The 18,625-nt window shown below is 42.5% G+C and overlaps 1 protein-coding gene across 2 annotated transcripts in view; it reads right to left on the reverse strand.

Moving 5' to 3' along the window:
* tgfa (transforming growth factor, alpha) overlaps nucleotides 1-18,625 on the reverse strand; it is a 59,677-nt gene that overhangs the window by 17,785 nt on the left and 23,267 nt on the right. For both annotated transcript variants that reach the window (XM_064297719.1, XM_064297718.1), the window contains one exon: nucleotides 10,943-11,060. In XM_064297719.1, the coding sequence (XP_064153789.1) occupies nucleotides 10,943-11,060 (118 nt within the window). The remainder of the gene's footprint in view (nucleotides 1-10,942; nucleotides 11,061-18,625) is intronic.

The following is an 18,625-nucleotide window of genomic DNA, read 5'->3' on the forward strand; positions in this document are numbered from 1 at the left end:
CTGATTAGTGTTGGCAGCATCATGAACAGCAACCACCCAAAGGAGTGAGGAGATGACAGAGGCACACCAACTGACATCTTAATTCAATAACTGAGAATGGGCTGTTCTGGCCTGGGCCTTTCTGGGTGGAGTTTGCATGTCCTCACTGTGTCTGCGTGGGTTTCCACTAGGTACTCCGGTTTCCTCCCACAGTCCAAAGACATGCAGGTAGGCTAATTGGAGACTCTAAATAGCCCATAGGTATGGCTGTGAGAGAACGGTGTGTGTGCTCAGCGAAAAATTGGGAACCTGTCCAGGTTATATTCCTGCCTCTTGCCCAATACATGCTAGGATAGGTCCCAGCACCCCCCGCAACCTTGACCAGGCTAAGATAATGGATTAAATAATAATAGGTAATAATAGATAATGGATTGATAGATAGAATAGGCTGTCATCAATTAACTTCTTCTTGCACATGTCAAATCTGGCCAATCCTTGCCCATTTAGGGAGTAGCCTATTTAAAGCTTTATAACTCCAGATGTGAGCATCACAGTATTGTACCATTTACAATACTAACTTAGATTAGTTTATATACATAATCTCCTATATTCTTAGGAAGAAATAAAGTGCCACAAATGCAATTGTGAAGGAAAAATATAAAAAATGAATTTGCTCTTTTTTGGTTTGCAATGAAATACTGAGAGATTCCACATATATATTGCAGGTTAAACCATACATGTCCTGGATCAAAAACTCATTGACCACAAGTGCGCAAAATGCACAGTGGATGCACAGAACTACAAAAGATCTATGAAGAAAAAAGTAAGCAGTCTACCCAGTGTCTCAAAATCTATCCAAAATGTCTAAATTATGTATTGCTGTAAATCCCAACATAATCATGTATTTCACTACAAATCAACTGTTTTGACTCATGAAACTCACTGTTGCATCATTTCCAAGTGGGAATAACAAGCTTTCAGTCAGTACAGTGGTCTAAAATATCTTTGGGTCCTGAAACATATCCAAAATCTCTCCAAAAATGAATTAAATGCTTTATTTTTTATAAAGCATATACATGTAGTGCCCCTTATGAAGGTTTAAGATGAAACATTGATATCAGATTTAAAAAAACTAGAAAGGTTACAATTCCTGAAGGAATTGTGTGGGCTTGCTTTGCTGAATACTTAAAGTAAGGATAAAGTCTGAAGTAACTGCCACTGTCCTCAAGCCTCAATGCATTTCAATGAGGGCGCATAGCTCAGAAAAAGTGCAATATCCGCAAAATGATAAAAGCTTAGATATTTGAATATGAGTGCAAGGAGGAGTTGATGAAGGTTTGTGTGCGATTATGTGTAATTCCGTTGAAAATTGTGGCCTCTGTGATGATCTAAAAACTGTGTCAAAACTGTAAAATCACCAACTTCAGCTAGAGTGGGCAGCCCATTTGTGTGTATGTGGAGCGTTTTTAGTGAGAGAGTAGACAAATAGCTGAACGTTTTCATGTCAGAAAAGTCTAGAAAGAGTCCAAATTTAAGGAGCTGTAACAAGTTAGAAAAGTGCAAAAAAATGCTGAAAAACCAAGTGCCACACACTATGATCTGAACATTCTACAATGCTTTCCTATGGGGAAAAATTGTTCACAAAAAAAGGAATATTTAAAAAAGTTTTGAATATTTAAAAAATCTGAATACAAGCAACAATGTCTGGAACTAGCCGGTCATTTCGGTGTAAAAAGTTGGAATGTGGTGCAAAAACTGTAGGACTAGTTAGAGCTAGGAAAATTGGGCGGAAAGTGCAGATAATAAAAAAAATAAAAAATAAATATGAAAGATATCGAAGCAAGCCCACTAAATAATGCAAAAACATTACACAATGTGGTACAGTACTTACATGTGTAATTGTTAACTCTCGTATGTTTTTCTGTACTCTACAGTATGTGATGTTTTCTTGTTTGGGAATGGGATGACATTAAAACAGAATTCAACCATCCACAACATTTTGGCAATGTTCCAGTTCAGGTCACATCCAATGCATTAAACACAAACACTACTTAGATACCAACGAACGCTTATGTTACAGTGTGAAATATCCCCATTATAAAATACCACAAACCTATTTAAAGACACTCGATTTCAAAAATACTGTATATAACCGAAATATTTTCAGCAGTAACACTTACATTTGGATGATGAAATTTTATCTGAGTTCAATAGATAGAGACAGAGACAGAATGAATGATGTCATTCCCCAGTTCTAACTTAGTCCAGAAAATAGTATATCAGCTAGGTCTATCAGCAAACATATGCCTTAGCTATGCTCAGAATTTCTCAAGAATAATAATATTTCCCAAGAAATGATGAGTCATCAATAAAATTTCGCCAGGTGTAGTGTCTTTTACTGCTAGGCCACAGACTGAATGCGTAATGCAACAATAATGAGACAAACCTTTCGTTACGCTGAGCTATAAAATGCTATTCAAAAAGTAAAATTAGACATATTTTACATTGTAAGAAAGCTTATTCTGTCACCTATTGAATAGATTAATTGTTGATCAAGCCACTACAATGCCACTACAATCAAGATTGTACTACAAAGGACAACACTGTAAATAACATGAATGGTGTTACGCAGCACCGTACCCAGGTGTAACAAATGAGCGTATATTTCACAAACGGATCCAAGACAATATACGACCACTCACTAGAAAGGGACATCTCTACGCATAAATCCAATCGTAAGGTTGTTTGTTTGTTCCATATTTATTTGCAGATACTGACAGTACAATTACATGGTATAATTTTTTTTAAATGCCTCATTTATTTCAGTGTTCAGTGAGCAGTGGTTTTTTGCTGTTGTACTGGCATACCTTCAGCTATTGTTGGCTTTATCTAGTTGCTACAATGGAATACACATTTTTTGTGGTAAAAGAATGTTTTCATGTATGCCCAGATAGACACTATTGTCCAGTGTGTCATGCGTGGGGGGTGTAGTTACAGAGGAGACTGCAGGGAGGGGATGGTTGGTAAATGGATGACCAGCGTGACAATGGTGAAACCTCTTTGTCTTTGGCATAGTTGTGTTGAACCGTCTACTAATAAAGCTAGAACACAGAGTTTGTGTTTTCAACTCATAATTTGGTTGCAGGAGCACAGAATATCTGAATTGAGCAATTTAGGCATGCCAGCGTGTCGACCACTAGGGGAATTTCACATAGGGGTTAAAGCCATTTGTTGAAAAATGTCAGAAGCTCGGGTGGCAGGGGTAAACCCCCATCATTCCAAAACCAAAGGGAGGGATCGGAAGCTTTCTAATAAGGTTTGTGATCTGTTCTTTTCCAGAAACCATAACCGAAGGCCAAAAAGACATCCCATGGCACCCTGTGATTCCTTGGGGATCAGCACACTACGGAAGTTTAGCTATTTCCCCACATCAGAATGTACCGCCCTTTGTTTTTTTTTGCATTGTGTAAAACGTACCCTTGCCTCGGCCATATAAATATTTCATACATGCTGAACGGGGCTTTCTGTTTGCCTGGGGTGTTATGCATCGCCCCTGTCACACCCCTACATTGTCAGAGAATGTGGGCAATCACTGGTGTAAGGTAAAAGGCCGGGTGGTTAATATACATGAACCATACAATCATAATTAATCATAATTCACAATAGATTAGATTAGATTAGATTCAACTTTATTGTCATTGCACAGAGTACAAGTACTGAGACAAGGAAATGCAGTTAGCATCTAACCAGAAGTGCAAAAGAAGCAGTAAAGTGCAGTAAGGTGTATGTACATAAGTGAATAAATATGAATACAATATTGATAAATATGAATACAATACAATGTGATATAAACAGTATAGACAGTTATAAACAATATAGACAGTGGATCGGTATAAATATGATAAATATATTATTAGCAAGGTGCGGCAGTGCAAGGTTCAGTCATTGGAGTAAGCTGAGTGGGGGGGGGGAGGCTGGGGGGGTCCAGGTGGGGGTATCCGGGGTGGGGGGGGGGGGGGGGCTGTCACCGTGGTGCAGAGTTCAGCAAGGTGACAGCTGAGGGGAAAAAGCTGTTCCTGAAACCTGCTGGTCCTAGAACGGAGGCTCCTGTAGCGCCTCCCAGAGGGAAGGAGGGCAAACAGTCTGTGGCTGGGGTGAGAGGTGTCCCTGGCGATGCTGCGTGCCTTCCGCAGACACCGCTTGTGCTGGACAGTCTGAATTGCTGGGAGTGCAGTGCTGGTGATGCGTTGGGCGGTTTTCACCACCCTCTGAAGTGCTTTCTGGTCTGAGGCAGAACAGCTGCCGTACCAAACTGTGATGCAGTTGGTGAGGATGCTTTCAATTGTGCAGCGGTAGAAGTTCACCAGAATCTGAGGAGACAGATGGGCTTTCCTCAGTCTCCTCAGGAAGAAGAGTCGCTGGTGAGCCTTCTTGACCAGGGTTGAAGTGCTGAGGGCCCAGGAGAGGTCCTCGGAGATGTGGACGCCCAGAAACGTGAAGCTGGTGACACGCTCAACCTCCGTCCCGTCGATGCAGATAGGGGTGTGCGTGCCTCCTTTGGTCTTTCTGAAGTCCACAATGAGCTCCTTGGTCTTCTTGGTGTTGAGGGCCAGGTTGTTGTTGGCGCACCACGCCGCCAAGTGCTGGACCTCCTCCCTGTAGGCTGTCTCATCGTTGTTATTTATGAGACTAACCACCGTTGTGTCGTCTGCAAACTTGATAATGGTATTGGAGCCATGTACAGGAGTGCAGTCATGGGTGAAGAGGGAGTATAGGAGAGGACTCAGCACACAGCCTTATGGGACGCCGGTGCTCAGGATGAGAGTTGAGGAGGTGAGGTTGTCTAACCTAACATACTGAGGTCTGTTGGTTAGGAAGTCTAATATCCAGTTGCAGAGGGAGGGGTTGATACCAAGGTCACCAAGTTTGGTGATCAGTTTGGAGGGGATGATGGTGTTGAATGCTGAACTAAAGTCAATGAACAGCATTCTTACATAGGTGTTGTTGTTGTCCAAGTGGGAGAGGGCGGAGTGTAACGCTGTGGAGATGGCGTCCTCCGTACTCCTATTTTGACAGTAGGCGAATTGGAAGGGGTCCAGTGTGGGTGGTAGGCAGGATTTGAGATGAGCCAGCACCAGCCTCTCGAAGCACTTCATGATGGTGGAGGTGAGTGCAACAGGGCGGAAGTCATTTAGGCTCGCTGCAGAGGAGTTTTTCGGCACCGGCACGATGGAGGTGGATTTGAAGCACGTGGGGACGGCTGCTTGGGCCAGTGACAGGTTGAAGATGTCAGTCAGGACCTCAGTCAGCTGCCCAGTGCAGGCCCTGAGCACGCGTCCGGGGATGCCATCAGGGCCAGCAGCCTTGCGTGCATTGATCCTGCTCAGTGCTGCACACACATCGGTGGGGGCGAGTGTAAGGGGCTGGTGGTCTGCAGGGAGTACAGCCTTGATGGCTGCCTCCTGGTTGTCCCTGTCAAAGCGAGCGTAGAAGTTATTAAGCTCGTCAGGGAGGGAGGTGTCGCTGGTTGGGGGGGAGGTGTAGGTGGGTTTATAGTCCGTGATGGCCTGGATGCCCTGCCACATGCGCCGGGGGTCGGAGTTGTAGGTGAAGTGCTCCTCAATCCTTAGCTTGTGGCTGTACTTGGCCCTCTTGATGCCCCTTTTCAGGTTAGCCCTGGCTGAACTGTAGGCCTGCGCGTCACCTGATCTGAAAGCAGCGTAGGCGGACCTCTCTTCAGCAGTAGGCGGACCTCTCTATTCATCCACGGCTTCTGATTGGGGAATGTTGTAATCTGTTTGTGGGTGGTAACACTGTTGATGATAGCGTTGATATAGTCCAAAACAGAGGAGGCATAGGCATCAATGTCTGTGTGGGAATCCAGGGTGGCCTGAGTGGCAAACATACTCCAGTCTGTATGTTGAAACCGGTGCTGTAGGACAGAGTCTGCTCCCTCTGGCCATACTTTAACTGTTCTAACTGACAGTTTCACACGTTTGATGAGTGGTGTGTATTTGGGGAGTAGGAACAATGAGAGGTGATCAGACTGTCCCAGGTGGGGGAGGGGAATGGCTTTGTATGCCTCAGCCATGTTAGTGTAAACATGGTCTAAGGTCTTGTCCCCTCTTGTAGGGCAGGAGACATGCTGATGGAATTTGGGAAGTACAGTCTTTAGGTTGGAGTGGTTGAAATCTCCCGCAATAATAAAGGCTGCCTCCGGGTGTGTAGTCTATTGTTTGCTAATGGCGGCCTGCAGTTCTTTCATAGCAAGCTTAGCATTAGCGTCCGGGGGTATGTATGCTGCAGTCACAACAGCAGATGTGTAAACTCTCTGGGCAGATAAAAAGGTCTGCACTTAACCATGAGATGTTCTAGGTTAGCAGAGCAGTGACTCTCGATAATGGCATTGTCTGTGCACCAAGCTTTGTTGACATAAATGCACAATCCTCCACTTCTGGTTTTACCGGAGTCATCAGCTGTTCTGTCCGCCCTGAGGATGTAGCGCCCAGGTAGCTCAATGGCGCTATCGGGAACGCCGCTGTTAAGCCAAGTTTCCGTAAAAATCATGACGTTGCAGTCCATAATTCTTTTATGAGTGGTGATCCGCAGTCGCAGTTCATCCATCTTGTTCGCCAGGGACCGTACATTGGCGAGGAAAATGCTGGGTAGAGATAGCCGATGAGGATATAGCCTTAGCTTGGCTCTTAGCCCTCCTCTTGTCCCCCGCTTTTGTTTGCGGTCTCGACGCCGCCTGCGAGTACTTCCGGCCGGCGGAGCCGGGTTGGTAGCCTCCGGTGTCCTGACGGTCTCAGTGTAGAGCCGTAGATCGCTGATAAAGTTGTCCGAGTTGAATAATCCTATATCCAAAAGTTCTTGTCGGGTGTACGATACGTATGCAAAACTGTTCTGAGTGGACAGACTTAAAACGACTAAGTAGATAACCGCTAATTTGCGAAAACTGGAGAGACGCTGAGCCTCGCGTTGTGCACGCGCCGCCATCTTGGTCATTTGCCAATAGCCAATTTCATATAAATCAATGTTTATGTCAAAAATGTTCATCATAATCTTATTTTAGTAGAACAGTATCTTCACTTTCAGGATCTGTATGTCTTATAACCAAATTCAGAGCTTTTAAACGCAAGAGGACAGCAGTATGCATCATTTGGAAGCTAGCCAACTTGTCACCAGTCCCACAATCACACCAGTTGCTTTTGCGGCTTCAAGCTCATGTATTGGGTTTCATCTCATTATTCTAAAAATGTCTGATCTGTATGATGTGAAATTCAGAGTAAAAATATAGTTTTAAATTTTTTAAATGTAAGATGAAAAGCCAGCACTAAGATCCAGCCCAGTTTGTCGCTAGTCACATAGAGTGAATGCAATCTTTTGTGACTATGAAGCCGTTTTCTGAAAACACGGTTTAGTGACATTCAAACTGTATTTGGACATAATACAATTAGAAAGCTTATATTCTCTTTATAGTCTATAAAACTTAAAATGTGTTTTTCGGGTCAATGTGTCTGATTATGATAGAGCACCTCACATAGATATTTTTGTGTTTGTGCTTTGTTTCCTACATTTGTTCCTTTGTTTAGGAAAAAAATAGACACCTGTAAAGAAGAGAAAGACTGACTTTTTTCTCTTTTCTTCTCTTCCTGTCTCAACAAAATGGAGGAGCTATTACGTGCCTTAGTTAAGTCCAGTGTGTCCAACCAATGCACTACCCAGCTGATGGCGGAGCAGGTCGCCTGACTCACTGACGTTGTACAGAGCCGAGGTCCCGCCATCAGTACACCTCTTCTTTCACTTCCCTCCTCAGCTTGGGAACACCTAACAAAGATGACAGCGGGTGACAATGTGGATGTTTTTCTCCACAGTTTCAAGTATGTGGCAGAGACGAAAATGAGAGACCCCAGCGAATGGCCAGCCCTCCTTGCTCCATATTTGATGGAGGAAGCCCTGCTGGATTCGGGGAATGCTGAAAACCTAGACAGCCCAAACTTTTCCCCTCTCCATCCAGCTGCATATCACCACATCCAAAGCAATCACCTGGGAGCTCATCCAACTGGTAAGCTATACAGACCTACCCAAGGAAATCTAACAGTAACTGATCAAGGAACTCCTTTTGTGTCCAAGGTCATGTCAGATGTGTGTCAACTGCCGTGGATCAAGACCCTCTGTATGTCATTCTACAGCTAAACTTAAACTTAGCCTGGGAGTCCTGGGAGGAACAAGCCACCCCATCACAGCTTAATAGAACATGTACACCTGAAGCAGGAGAGAATTGACTAAGTGATGCCTCTTGTGCAGGAGCACATAGAAAAAGCACAGAGGGTATAGCAGTGCTCCTGCAAATGGCCAGCTCAATCCCATGAATTCAAGCCAGGTGAGTGTATTCTTGTTTTGATCCCCACCTCTGAAAACAAGTTTCTTGCCCCACTGCTACTTCCCCAAGCCCTAAAAAAGAGGATGTACAGATGGGAGCATTTTTAGATGTGTTCTATAATTCTCCAGGTCAGACCACCATCGTGGAGCACCACATCTGGACCCCACAGTTGTAGTGATAAACGTTTGGCCATATTGGCTACCAGAGGCATAGTGGAAGGCTACTGTGGAAGAGGTGGAGAGGATGCAAGCCCTGGGAATCATCAATAAAACCATCTTCCTGTGGTCCAGCCCCATTGTGATGGTCCTGAAACCCAATTGCTCCCTGCAGCTTTGCAATGACTTCAGGCAGCTGAACACTGTGTTGCAGTTTGGTGCCTATCTCTTGGATAAACTAATAGAACAGCTGGGTAAGCTGGGTCCCAATCATCACGACTCTTGATCTAGCTAAAGGCTATTGGCAGGCACCTCTCACACAAGATGCCAGAAAGACTGCCTTCTTCTACAAGTACTGGGTTCTCCCATTTGGGTTGCATGGAGCTCTGTCCACGTTCCAGCGCCTGATGAATATAGCACTCCAGCCTTATCGACAGTTGAGAACATTGATGATGTATAGGGGCGACATAGCTCAGGAGGTAAGAGCGGTCGTCTGGCAGTCGGAGGGTTGCCGGTTTGATCCCCCGCCCTGGGTGTGTCAAAGTGTCCCTGAGCAAGACACCTAACCCCTAATTGCTCCCAACGAGCTGATTGGTACCTTGCATGACAGCCTTTCACCGTTGGTGTGTGAGTGTGTGTGTGAATGGGTGAATGTGTAAGAAGTCTGTCTCTGATGCCAATATGTCTGCTGGCCACACATTCCCTTGATCTTATCATTATCACAATACAGTTGGTACAATGGTAGAATAGCGACCAGGAGTGAGAGATTGGGAACCATTCAAGTCAACAGACGTGCTAATTCAATCACAACAGGACGGCCAATACACTATGGTCTAATTGATAGGTGTTACAAGGACCGACTACATCCGTCTTGGTATGTGTATTCAACACTACTGATCAAAGCTTCGAAAACAAATAAGAAGCAGCCTCTGGAAAGGTTCGTGTTTCAGTCTGACTCTGCTGAATCCAAGGTGTCATTCGTGCGCTTTGTCACTGCCGGTATTGGAAATAAACTTAGTACTTTTTCATCACGTTCGAGAGACGTCCTTTTTTCCCTACAAATGAGAGGCATCAATTGTAAAGCGCTTTGGACAAAAGCGCTATAAAAATGCAGTCCATTCCATTTTACCATGTGGTGATCAATTTCTGAAACTAGGAGGAATATTTGAGCCACGTCCGGCAGGTCCACAAAGCCCTCCAACAAGCCGGACTTACCGCAAACCCTGGGGTTGGCCGGGTACTACCAACATTTAATTCCCCATTTCTCCTCCACGCTCTGGATTTCGGTCAACCCTTTATCCTTCAAACGAACAACTCAGAGACAGACCTGGGGAGCAGTCCTATCTCAGGTCTTCTGCACAGAAGACCATCCCTTCACGTTCCTGAACCAGACAATGAGCCTCAGGGAAATGTGCTACCCACAAATGGATTGCGAGGCCCTAGCTATAAATAGGGCTCTTGGCTCCCTGCTGTATTACTTCCTGGGACATTATATCACCCTGGTGACAGATAACGACCACCTGCAATGGATGGCCTGGGCCAAGAACACCAATTCCAAGATAACTACATGGTTTTTGACCCTTAGGGACTACTATTTCCAGGTGGTGCACCAGCCCAGCTCCCAGCACAGAAAGGCAGATGGCTTGTCTCCACTGCACTCCTTGTGGTCCTCAGCCTGCCGAAGCAGGAAGGTGACACAAAGGGTGGGGGAAATGAGGTTCTGGGCATAACCGCCCTGTTGCACTGTGCCTGTTTCCCTCACACTGTCACCTCTCCCGCTGATTCCTGCAGAGCACCATAAACAGAAACCACCCATGGGAGTGAGAATTCGACAGAGGCACGCCAACTGCCTTCGTGATTCAATAATTGGGAATGGGCCAATCATCAATTAAAGCCATCAGCTGGAGAAGGTCAGAAGCTTGGCCAGCTGGGATAAAACCCTGTCACTCCAAAACCAATGGGACTTGGAAGCTCTGCTCAACCTATGCTATTCCCCCACATCACAAGCGACTGGGCTTTGTGTTAAATATTAATTTGTTTTGCATTGTGTGATGGGGTGATCGCAATAATTTCTTGTGGATCACAAATTTATTAGGTTGTTTAGAAACACATAAAGATAGCCTGCTTTGACAACTGTAAAATAACCATTAAACTCCACATAAAAATTTGGAATTGCTACTTGTGTTTCCTTTGTTAGTTATGATTTTGGAGAGTCTTTTCCCTCTTTTTTAATTCATGTTTTGGACATTTATATTCAGCTGTCTCAAAAAAAGGCAAACTTGCAAGCCCCTGGAAGGCCTCTGTGTGAGAGAGCACTGCATATCAGTGTCTAGGTCTCTGACTGTAGATCCCAGAAAGCCATTCCCATGAAAGCTGAGTATCTGTCTGGGATAATTCTGGTGCGAAGGAAGTGCTCACTCACACACAGGCAGGTGTCTCCTCCTGAATCAGGAAGCGGCAGGTGCCATGGAAACAAAACTGGCTGTGGGAGTCAGGACAGTCATCAAAGTGGGAGCGAACTGCTGCTGCTACCAAGGGATCTGCATTTTAAAAAAAGAAGCAGAGAGAAGCAAACAGGTTGAGAAAGAGAAAAAAACCTAAAGAAGTTAAAAATGTATACTGACTGATACAGCTGAGCTATATAGCTTGACTGATTGTACATACATATGTACAACATATAAAGTAGGGGGTGGCAACTAAGTTTGACCTTGGGCCAAATTTTTTCCAAGTTAGGCATACACCACAAATTACACATAAAATGTTGCTCACATAGCTGTCTACATAGGAAAATATAAAAAACCAATGTGATAGAATCACCAATATCTGTTGAATTATCATTGCAATACTCTTCTTTGATTGGTAATTATTCTGGGGAATATGCTAGCTGTAGGTAGGCTAAAATTAGGCTACAAGGCTACTGTAGTATAGCCAGTGCTGGGAAAGCTACTCTGAAAATTAATTAAGCTACCAATTACTGGACAATGGAAATAATTAAGCTACTAATGATGTATGTAATTTCACTTCTGGAACAGCGTTTTACAGCCCAGCATAACCAAAAGCTTTGACTTATTTTACAACCCGGTCTAGGTCAGACCATAACAGGAAAAAAGAAAAATTAATGGGGAAACAGGTAGAGGGAATGGCTATTGCAATTCTGGTTATTAGCTACACAAAATATTTAAAGCCTAGTGTCAGCAAGGTGAGGATTAATTGAAATAACAATTTAAAAAACACCCTCAATTGATATTTGGCACTCTGAATACCAAACACAAGTGTATCAACGGTGAAAACACCTCACTTATCCAACATGAAAAATATATATTTTTTATTTAATTTGGTAATCATTATCAAAGGCCTCAATTATCAATTAAATCGCCAAATTTGTTGATAGGCAGAGCAAACAGTTTGGATCAACATTAATCAAAATGTACAACACATAAACAGATGAAAATTAAGAAATCTATTATGTTACAACACGTGTTCGCGTCTAATCTAAAGACGAGGTTCAACTAACAATTAACAAAGGTTACAGATACACAAAGAAAGAATGAAAGCAGAAACCAAAGCACAGCTTTTGACCTAAAGTAATCCAAGGATGTACAAAGGCCAAAATTCAGACAGCAGGATATCCCAAAAGACCAGAGATTAAATGTACAATGGCAGACCTAGATGCAGGACAGATACCCACTTCCAACTAACTGTTACAAACTTCTTCTTAAACTGCCCAAACTGAAAGTTACAATCTCAAAGATTTCTGTTTCGTTCTCTTTGGTGGTACCAATGGCGAAAAGCAGTAATTGCAGGTGTGTTTTTGGACCTCACTTTCCAGAGATCCAACCGGATCCAACCAGTGTCGCCTGTGTGACGTCAGTCAGTTGGCACCTGGGCCACGCCAACTATAACACTTACTATTTACTGAATAAAAAATGGTTGTTATAAGAGTAACGTTATGTACACACTCATTCATTGTCTAACATTAGGCTAACTTAAGCTGCCTTTACACTGCAGAGCTGGGTTAAAATGCTGTAGCAGACCTGGGGTAGAATTAGTGATGATCAATTTCCACAGACGTTCTTTATCCACCTTTTGCCCGGTATGAACATCTTTACACTGCAGAGAAGAATTTGCGGGATTCGCTGCGGCTTGTACAATTATGTATCTCGTGCACACTAAACAGTCTTTCTCGTGAATGATTGTTGTGTGATATTTTTGAAACAACTGCCGTGCAAAATGTTACCGCTGGTGTTTCTGGTTTTGCTAGCAAACTGTTTGAGAATAAAGCGGACCTGGGTGTTAAATTGGCAATCAGAACAAGAATAATAAAACAAAAACAAAGGAGATTTCATCAAAAAAGGGCAGTTGCCTGGGGTCTCAAAAGACCCACCTTGTCAAATCCCCAAGTGCAGTTAGAACGTTTACAATCAGACGTCTTGGAATTTTGCAAGTTGCATCCAGTCTCGTAGCGAATCATTGATCTGAACTGACCTTTAGTTAGCTACATTGCATCGTTGCAAGAAGGTAGCATTGCATTCTAGAGACTTTTGCGAGGTCGGTACCAGTCGGTAGCATTAGCTAGCGTTTTTTTCTAATTATTAGCTGACATTAAATTGTGTTAATTACATTAGCTAGCTAGCTAACGCAACGTTACCTGATATGTGAGATGGATACTGTGCGCAATGTTGTCTAAACTAATGTTGCCTTTCTTGACATGGTCCGGTAGCTAGCGTTAGCTGTGCAAATAGCTAGGCTATGTAATTTATTAACGTTACATTGTCATCAAATGTAATACAAAATCTACATCAACAAATAATGACCTCTCATGTTACACAAAAACTTTTAGGGTCCCCCCCCCTTCTCTGTTATTGTAACACTAGCATATACGCTAACAGTACACCACTCACACGCAAGTGAGTTGAAGAGCGAGCCTGTTGTGTTAGCTCCGTCTACCCTCTCTGGCGGACTAACCACTGCTGGGTGATGGAAAACGCGTCACTAACTATGCACCGCTTGTGATTTTTTTCCCGGGAATGTCGCCACAGACACCCAGTTCTTTAATCATAAATTATTATATTAATAATAATATAAATTAATATAATAATAGGCTCAATCACCATTGTGTTACCTAATTCGGCGATAGATAGTGACTTAACAGACATTTATTTTAATGAAAATCTTTGAGATTATTACTTTAACTAAAAAGAAAGAGGAGGGAGCAGGAACATGGACACTCCTTCCGACACACACATACACACACACACACACACACACACACACACACACACATTCAAACCTCAGATGGCAAACCCCTACCAGTTCCTGCTCTGTTTTGCCTCCAGGCTACGCTGGCTGAGCACTTTGATGATTCCTATGGCTGGGAACTGACAAATGGTGAATTACATGACGAACACTATCTAGTTTTTGAGGGCTTACCAGGCACGGGTAGCTTTAAACGCTGAACTTCAAGACAATTAATTTGCAGACTGAGACTAAGAGTTCTGAATAGTGTAACCACCCCAGAGATTTACAATTCCACCCAGAGTTACCTTCAAAAATAAAAGAGAAAAAATAACAAAGTGAAATAACAAAAATAGTGTCCTGATTGAAGGATTTTTTCCCGCTAACTAACTATAGTCGAATTTGATTTGAATGCAGTAGGGCAAACACATGCAATCCACTGGGAAAACAAGCTAGAAGCGCTAAGGCGAGAATCAGAGTAAAATTTTGGCTTCCCTGAGCTCTATACATAATTTTTCAGAACTCACAACTGCTGTACTCAAATGAGGATGCTTGGTGCCATTGATCCCACAAGAAGAAAACACAATCTGTGGGTCTGAAAATAAGCTAGCACTGAATGCATTTTATGGGAGAAGAGCAATCAAAAGTACAAATGGTAAGAAACTGCATCAAGTTTGATATTGAAACAAGCCAGCATATCATTAATCATACTCGTTAGGGGACATTGGGACTTAAATTCTCATGAAGTTCATGTGTAGAGTGCAAAAAGTATGACTAACTACCATTTTGAATCAATGCTCAATGCTCACTATTCAGTCTGTGCGTGTATTTTATAAAATTTTTCATGTAAAATTAGTTTCTCTATTAGTCAACATTGATTTAAAGGGGAATTTCACTTTATAACACTTCTGGGGTCATTTTCACACCTACCCGGGCTTTTGTCTGCACCCCAGACAGTTTTTAGGTTGCTTGCTTCAATATTTAGATATTTAGATATACCCGTGTAAGCAAACCCCCCCCCCCCCCATCAAATAGAAGCCCATTCAACATCAAACTCCACGTTAGACACACGTCCCTGCTTCTCATGACTGATATTGTCCTTCTAATGAATGTGTCGCCCTTCATTTTTCAGCAAATTAGGCTAGAAAGAATCTCTAGAATCGAAACCTCAATAATTATCAAAAACATATTGACTTTTCAAAGCAATGCAGCCGCCAAATTTTTCTCAGGAAATTTTGTATGTAAATACAGAATCTGATTCTGAGTAAAAAATGCAAGCTTTGACACCTGTGACCCAATAGGTGGCTCTATAAGAACCAAAAAGGTTTAAATGCCCATAACTCTTCAACAGTTTGACCAATCAGGTTGCTATATCTCTGTGAAAAACAAGGGAGCATCTTTGACTCAAGAAACAACATTGGCATCCATTTTGTCTTTCTGCCATTTTAAATTATTGACAAAACCAACTTTTGTGAACTAGTCCTTAGGTGTGTAGGTACACTCGGTCAGTCTGTGCCCTCCAAATGGAAATTACCTTCTTTAAGAACATGCAGCGCATCTGACACGCATCTGATGACATCATCAGTGCACGCCGCATTCAAGATCCTTATCACAGTCCACGGGTCCCCCCTCCCCCCACCAGGTATAAAAGTTAGGGACAGTAATCACTCGCTCCTCTTTTTCGCCGTTCTTTTCGTCCTCTCTCTTCCTGAGTCCTCTCCCATTGTCCCTTGAGTGCCCACATACTGTGGAACTCCTATGGGCCTAACTCGAGTTCTCGCAACTCTGTAGAACTCCAATTCAAAGGGCTTGCAGAACGCCTAAGATCGCGGCAGTCACTGATTTATCTAAACAGAAAGATAAAGTCACTGTAAACAGCAGCAAGGCTCTGCTGATTTAGCTCGCTTGCAGCGACTAAAGCCTGATCCATCCCGCGTGGAAACCAGCGCACGCCCGACGCTGCGCCAACTAACCACGACGAGCTCCAGGAAGAAGAGCCTTGCTGACAACCGACCGGGGGGGACAACCACATCGCCGTTGCTACGGAACAAGGATTCGGTTTGCACCGCATGCCTCACATCTGGAAACCTCCACAATTTCACAACGCCAAGACTGTTCTCTCCAGGACCCCACAGCGACCACTGGAGGCCGCTACCCGCTTGAATGGATGGACAGTAAGACTGAGCAAATTTTCCAGGCAATAGTTTAGCTTAGTCTGCATTGAGTTTAATGTGACATTGTGTTCCATTTTGTTGTTTATAGTAATTTTTGCTGGCGATGTAATCTTACGAAACCATCCTATGCATGGTTTTCTCTCTCTTACTCCCCGACTAACTTTACAACCCTAATGACATCACACTCATTGTATAGTCAGTAGTGGGCGAATAACTAGCTTGGTTGCATGTATTTCTTAACAGCTGAAGTTACGCTTCACTCTCCGGCAGTACCGAAAGCAATACTCCTTCCTAGCTGAGCTCAGTTATTCAGCCACGCCGGTTACACTGTACCCCACACATACACGACCACCCGCCGTTTACCGTTCCCCACCGTTTCGTCCACAGACAAAGGGACACGTACGCACACGCAACCACACACGCATACACACCCCTACCTTTCCGTATTTAGAATTTTCCCCATTTAGATTAGTTTGTGTCTGTTCTGTTTGTACATTTGTTCAATAAATCATTGTATTAAACCCGTGTCTGTTTTTATGTTGCTGGAACGTGAGAATCTGAGTCAAAATAGCCTATCCAAGAGAACTACATACTTCCGGTTATCTCTTAAATCTCTGATTTAATTATTTGATCCTTAATATTTGTATTTTGATTATTAATTGAAGTTCCAAATTTATGGTTGAATAGTCTGGATAACTGTAATTTTATGAGACTGATTTTTAATTGTGCGGTTATACCACTTCGCCTACATAAGTGGTGCCAAATGTGAGAATATAGAAATATAATCCCGACATAAGTGGTGCCCCGTGTAAGGCTATATTTTCATTTCCCCGTCAGGTGTAAAGCTGAGTGTCACAAAATTAGGCTTTAAAGAGTCTTAAACTGTATAATTATCAAAAATATGGCCACCATAAGCAAATCAACAGTTGTGGAAATTTTACAAAAACCTGTAAACGCTGTAATGCAGGAATGCTTTCTCTGATCATCACGACACTTGCCATACGTGATTGAATTTTGGTGGTCTTTTGCCAATAGGTGGTGCTGTTAGAAGAAAATTAATGCAAATACCTCTATCTCCTCAATTGCTAGACCAATCAAGTTGAATCTGTGCATGCTATGTCTTTGTGTCAGTCTGCCATTGGACGTACAATGAAAAAGGTATATCTGGAAAAAATACAGCGACCACCAGCCTTTGAGTGATGTTAGCAATGGCTGATCTGCTAGAGACGTGTTGGTTTGTTGAGCTCTAGGGAGCTAGGTACAACTATGTCCAAATTTGGGGCAGAGACTGAAAATGAAAATCATTCATCCAATATATGTCCTTACAGCTTAGAAATAGCTGCATGCTCCTTGGACCCCATTAATTACCACTTGCGGTTATGTTTAAGGGTACAAGCAGCGAAGCAGCAGGAACCCTATTGCTTTTATTCGTATTATCGTAATTATTTTTATTAGGGGTCCAAGCAGAGAAGCTTCCGGAACCCTACTGTTTTTGTTCAGATTTTTAGGGGTCCCAGGGGCAAAGCTTCTGGAACCCTGTTGTTTTATTTCGGATTGTTATTATTATTATTATTATTATTATTATTATTATTATTCCGTCGTAGAAGTGTTTGCACAACAAAAACTATGCGTGGTAGAGCAACAAAATTTGGCAGGTATGTTCTCATTCTCACCCAATAAAACTTACCAGATTGGCCTATATGAAGAAAGTGAAACGTATGACCAATGTTGGCCATAACTTTTGAAATGTTTGGCCTATTGCCAAAATTCCTAATTTGCATTTAAAAAAAAAACATTTTTAAAATGCTACTCCTAAAAAAATGTATTGATTTGCATGAAATTTTGTTTACACAAAGCTCCATAAAATTCCATTCAGAATTTTGATAAGTTAAGAAATGAATGAATAAGGACCCAATGAAAATTGATGTGGGTGTGGCTTTTCACAAAAATGATTACCACTTTTGAATGCAATGTCTGATTGTCATGAAACTTGAAAAATATTTTCATCATGTTAAAGGGGAATTGCACTTTTATAACACTTCTACTTCTCATGATTGATATTGTCCTCCTAATGAATGTGTCGCCCTTTATTTTTTGATTTGTTATTTCATTTTAAATGTTTAACGTTAGAAACAAAGACCTTTTAAATGATTAATGTTAGAAACAAAAAAAAACCTATTAAAAAATTTTTTTTTTTTAGCACAAGTCCACATAATAGTGCAGTTTCCGGTTTTTTCTTCTTCTTCGATTTTGTTTCGCAGCAAAATCAAGAAGGAGAGAAGCAAAACATTCCGTTAGCGCTGAAATCGAACAAACTAACGTCTGCTAGCTTTTGTTTGATGCGATATCGGTATAATAATGAGGTGCATTGTACCTGGTTGTTATAATGCCCCTGTTAAACTTGAGTTGAAAGCACATTTTCATACTGTGGTGAAGTTGGTTTCAAGTTGGATTCCAGTTGGATATTCAATTTCCCCGACTCCAACACCCAATTTCCTCAACTTTACGCTACTTCAACTCGGGGTTCAGAGCCGAACGGTCTCAACCAGCCACTAAGTCAATGCAAATGGTTAGGGACCGTCAGCAAATTACAGATTACAAATGTCAAAAGTCAATACCTCTTCAACCACATGAACTGTAAACGTCAAAACAATTTTAAACTATTCAACATGTGTACATGAATGTTGCACAGCCAT

Source organism: Anguilla rostrata, chromosome 10 (genome assembly GCF_018555375.3).
Source record: "Anguilla rostrata isolate EN2019 chromosome 10, ASM1855537v3, whole genome shotgun sequence".
Classification (NCBI taxonomy): Eukaryota; Metazoa; Chordata; class Actinopteri; order Anguilliformes; family Anguillidae; genus Anguilla; species Anguilla rostrata.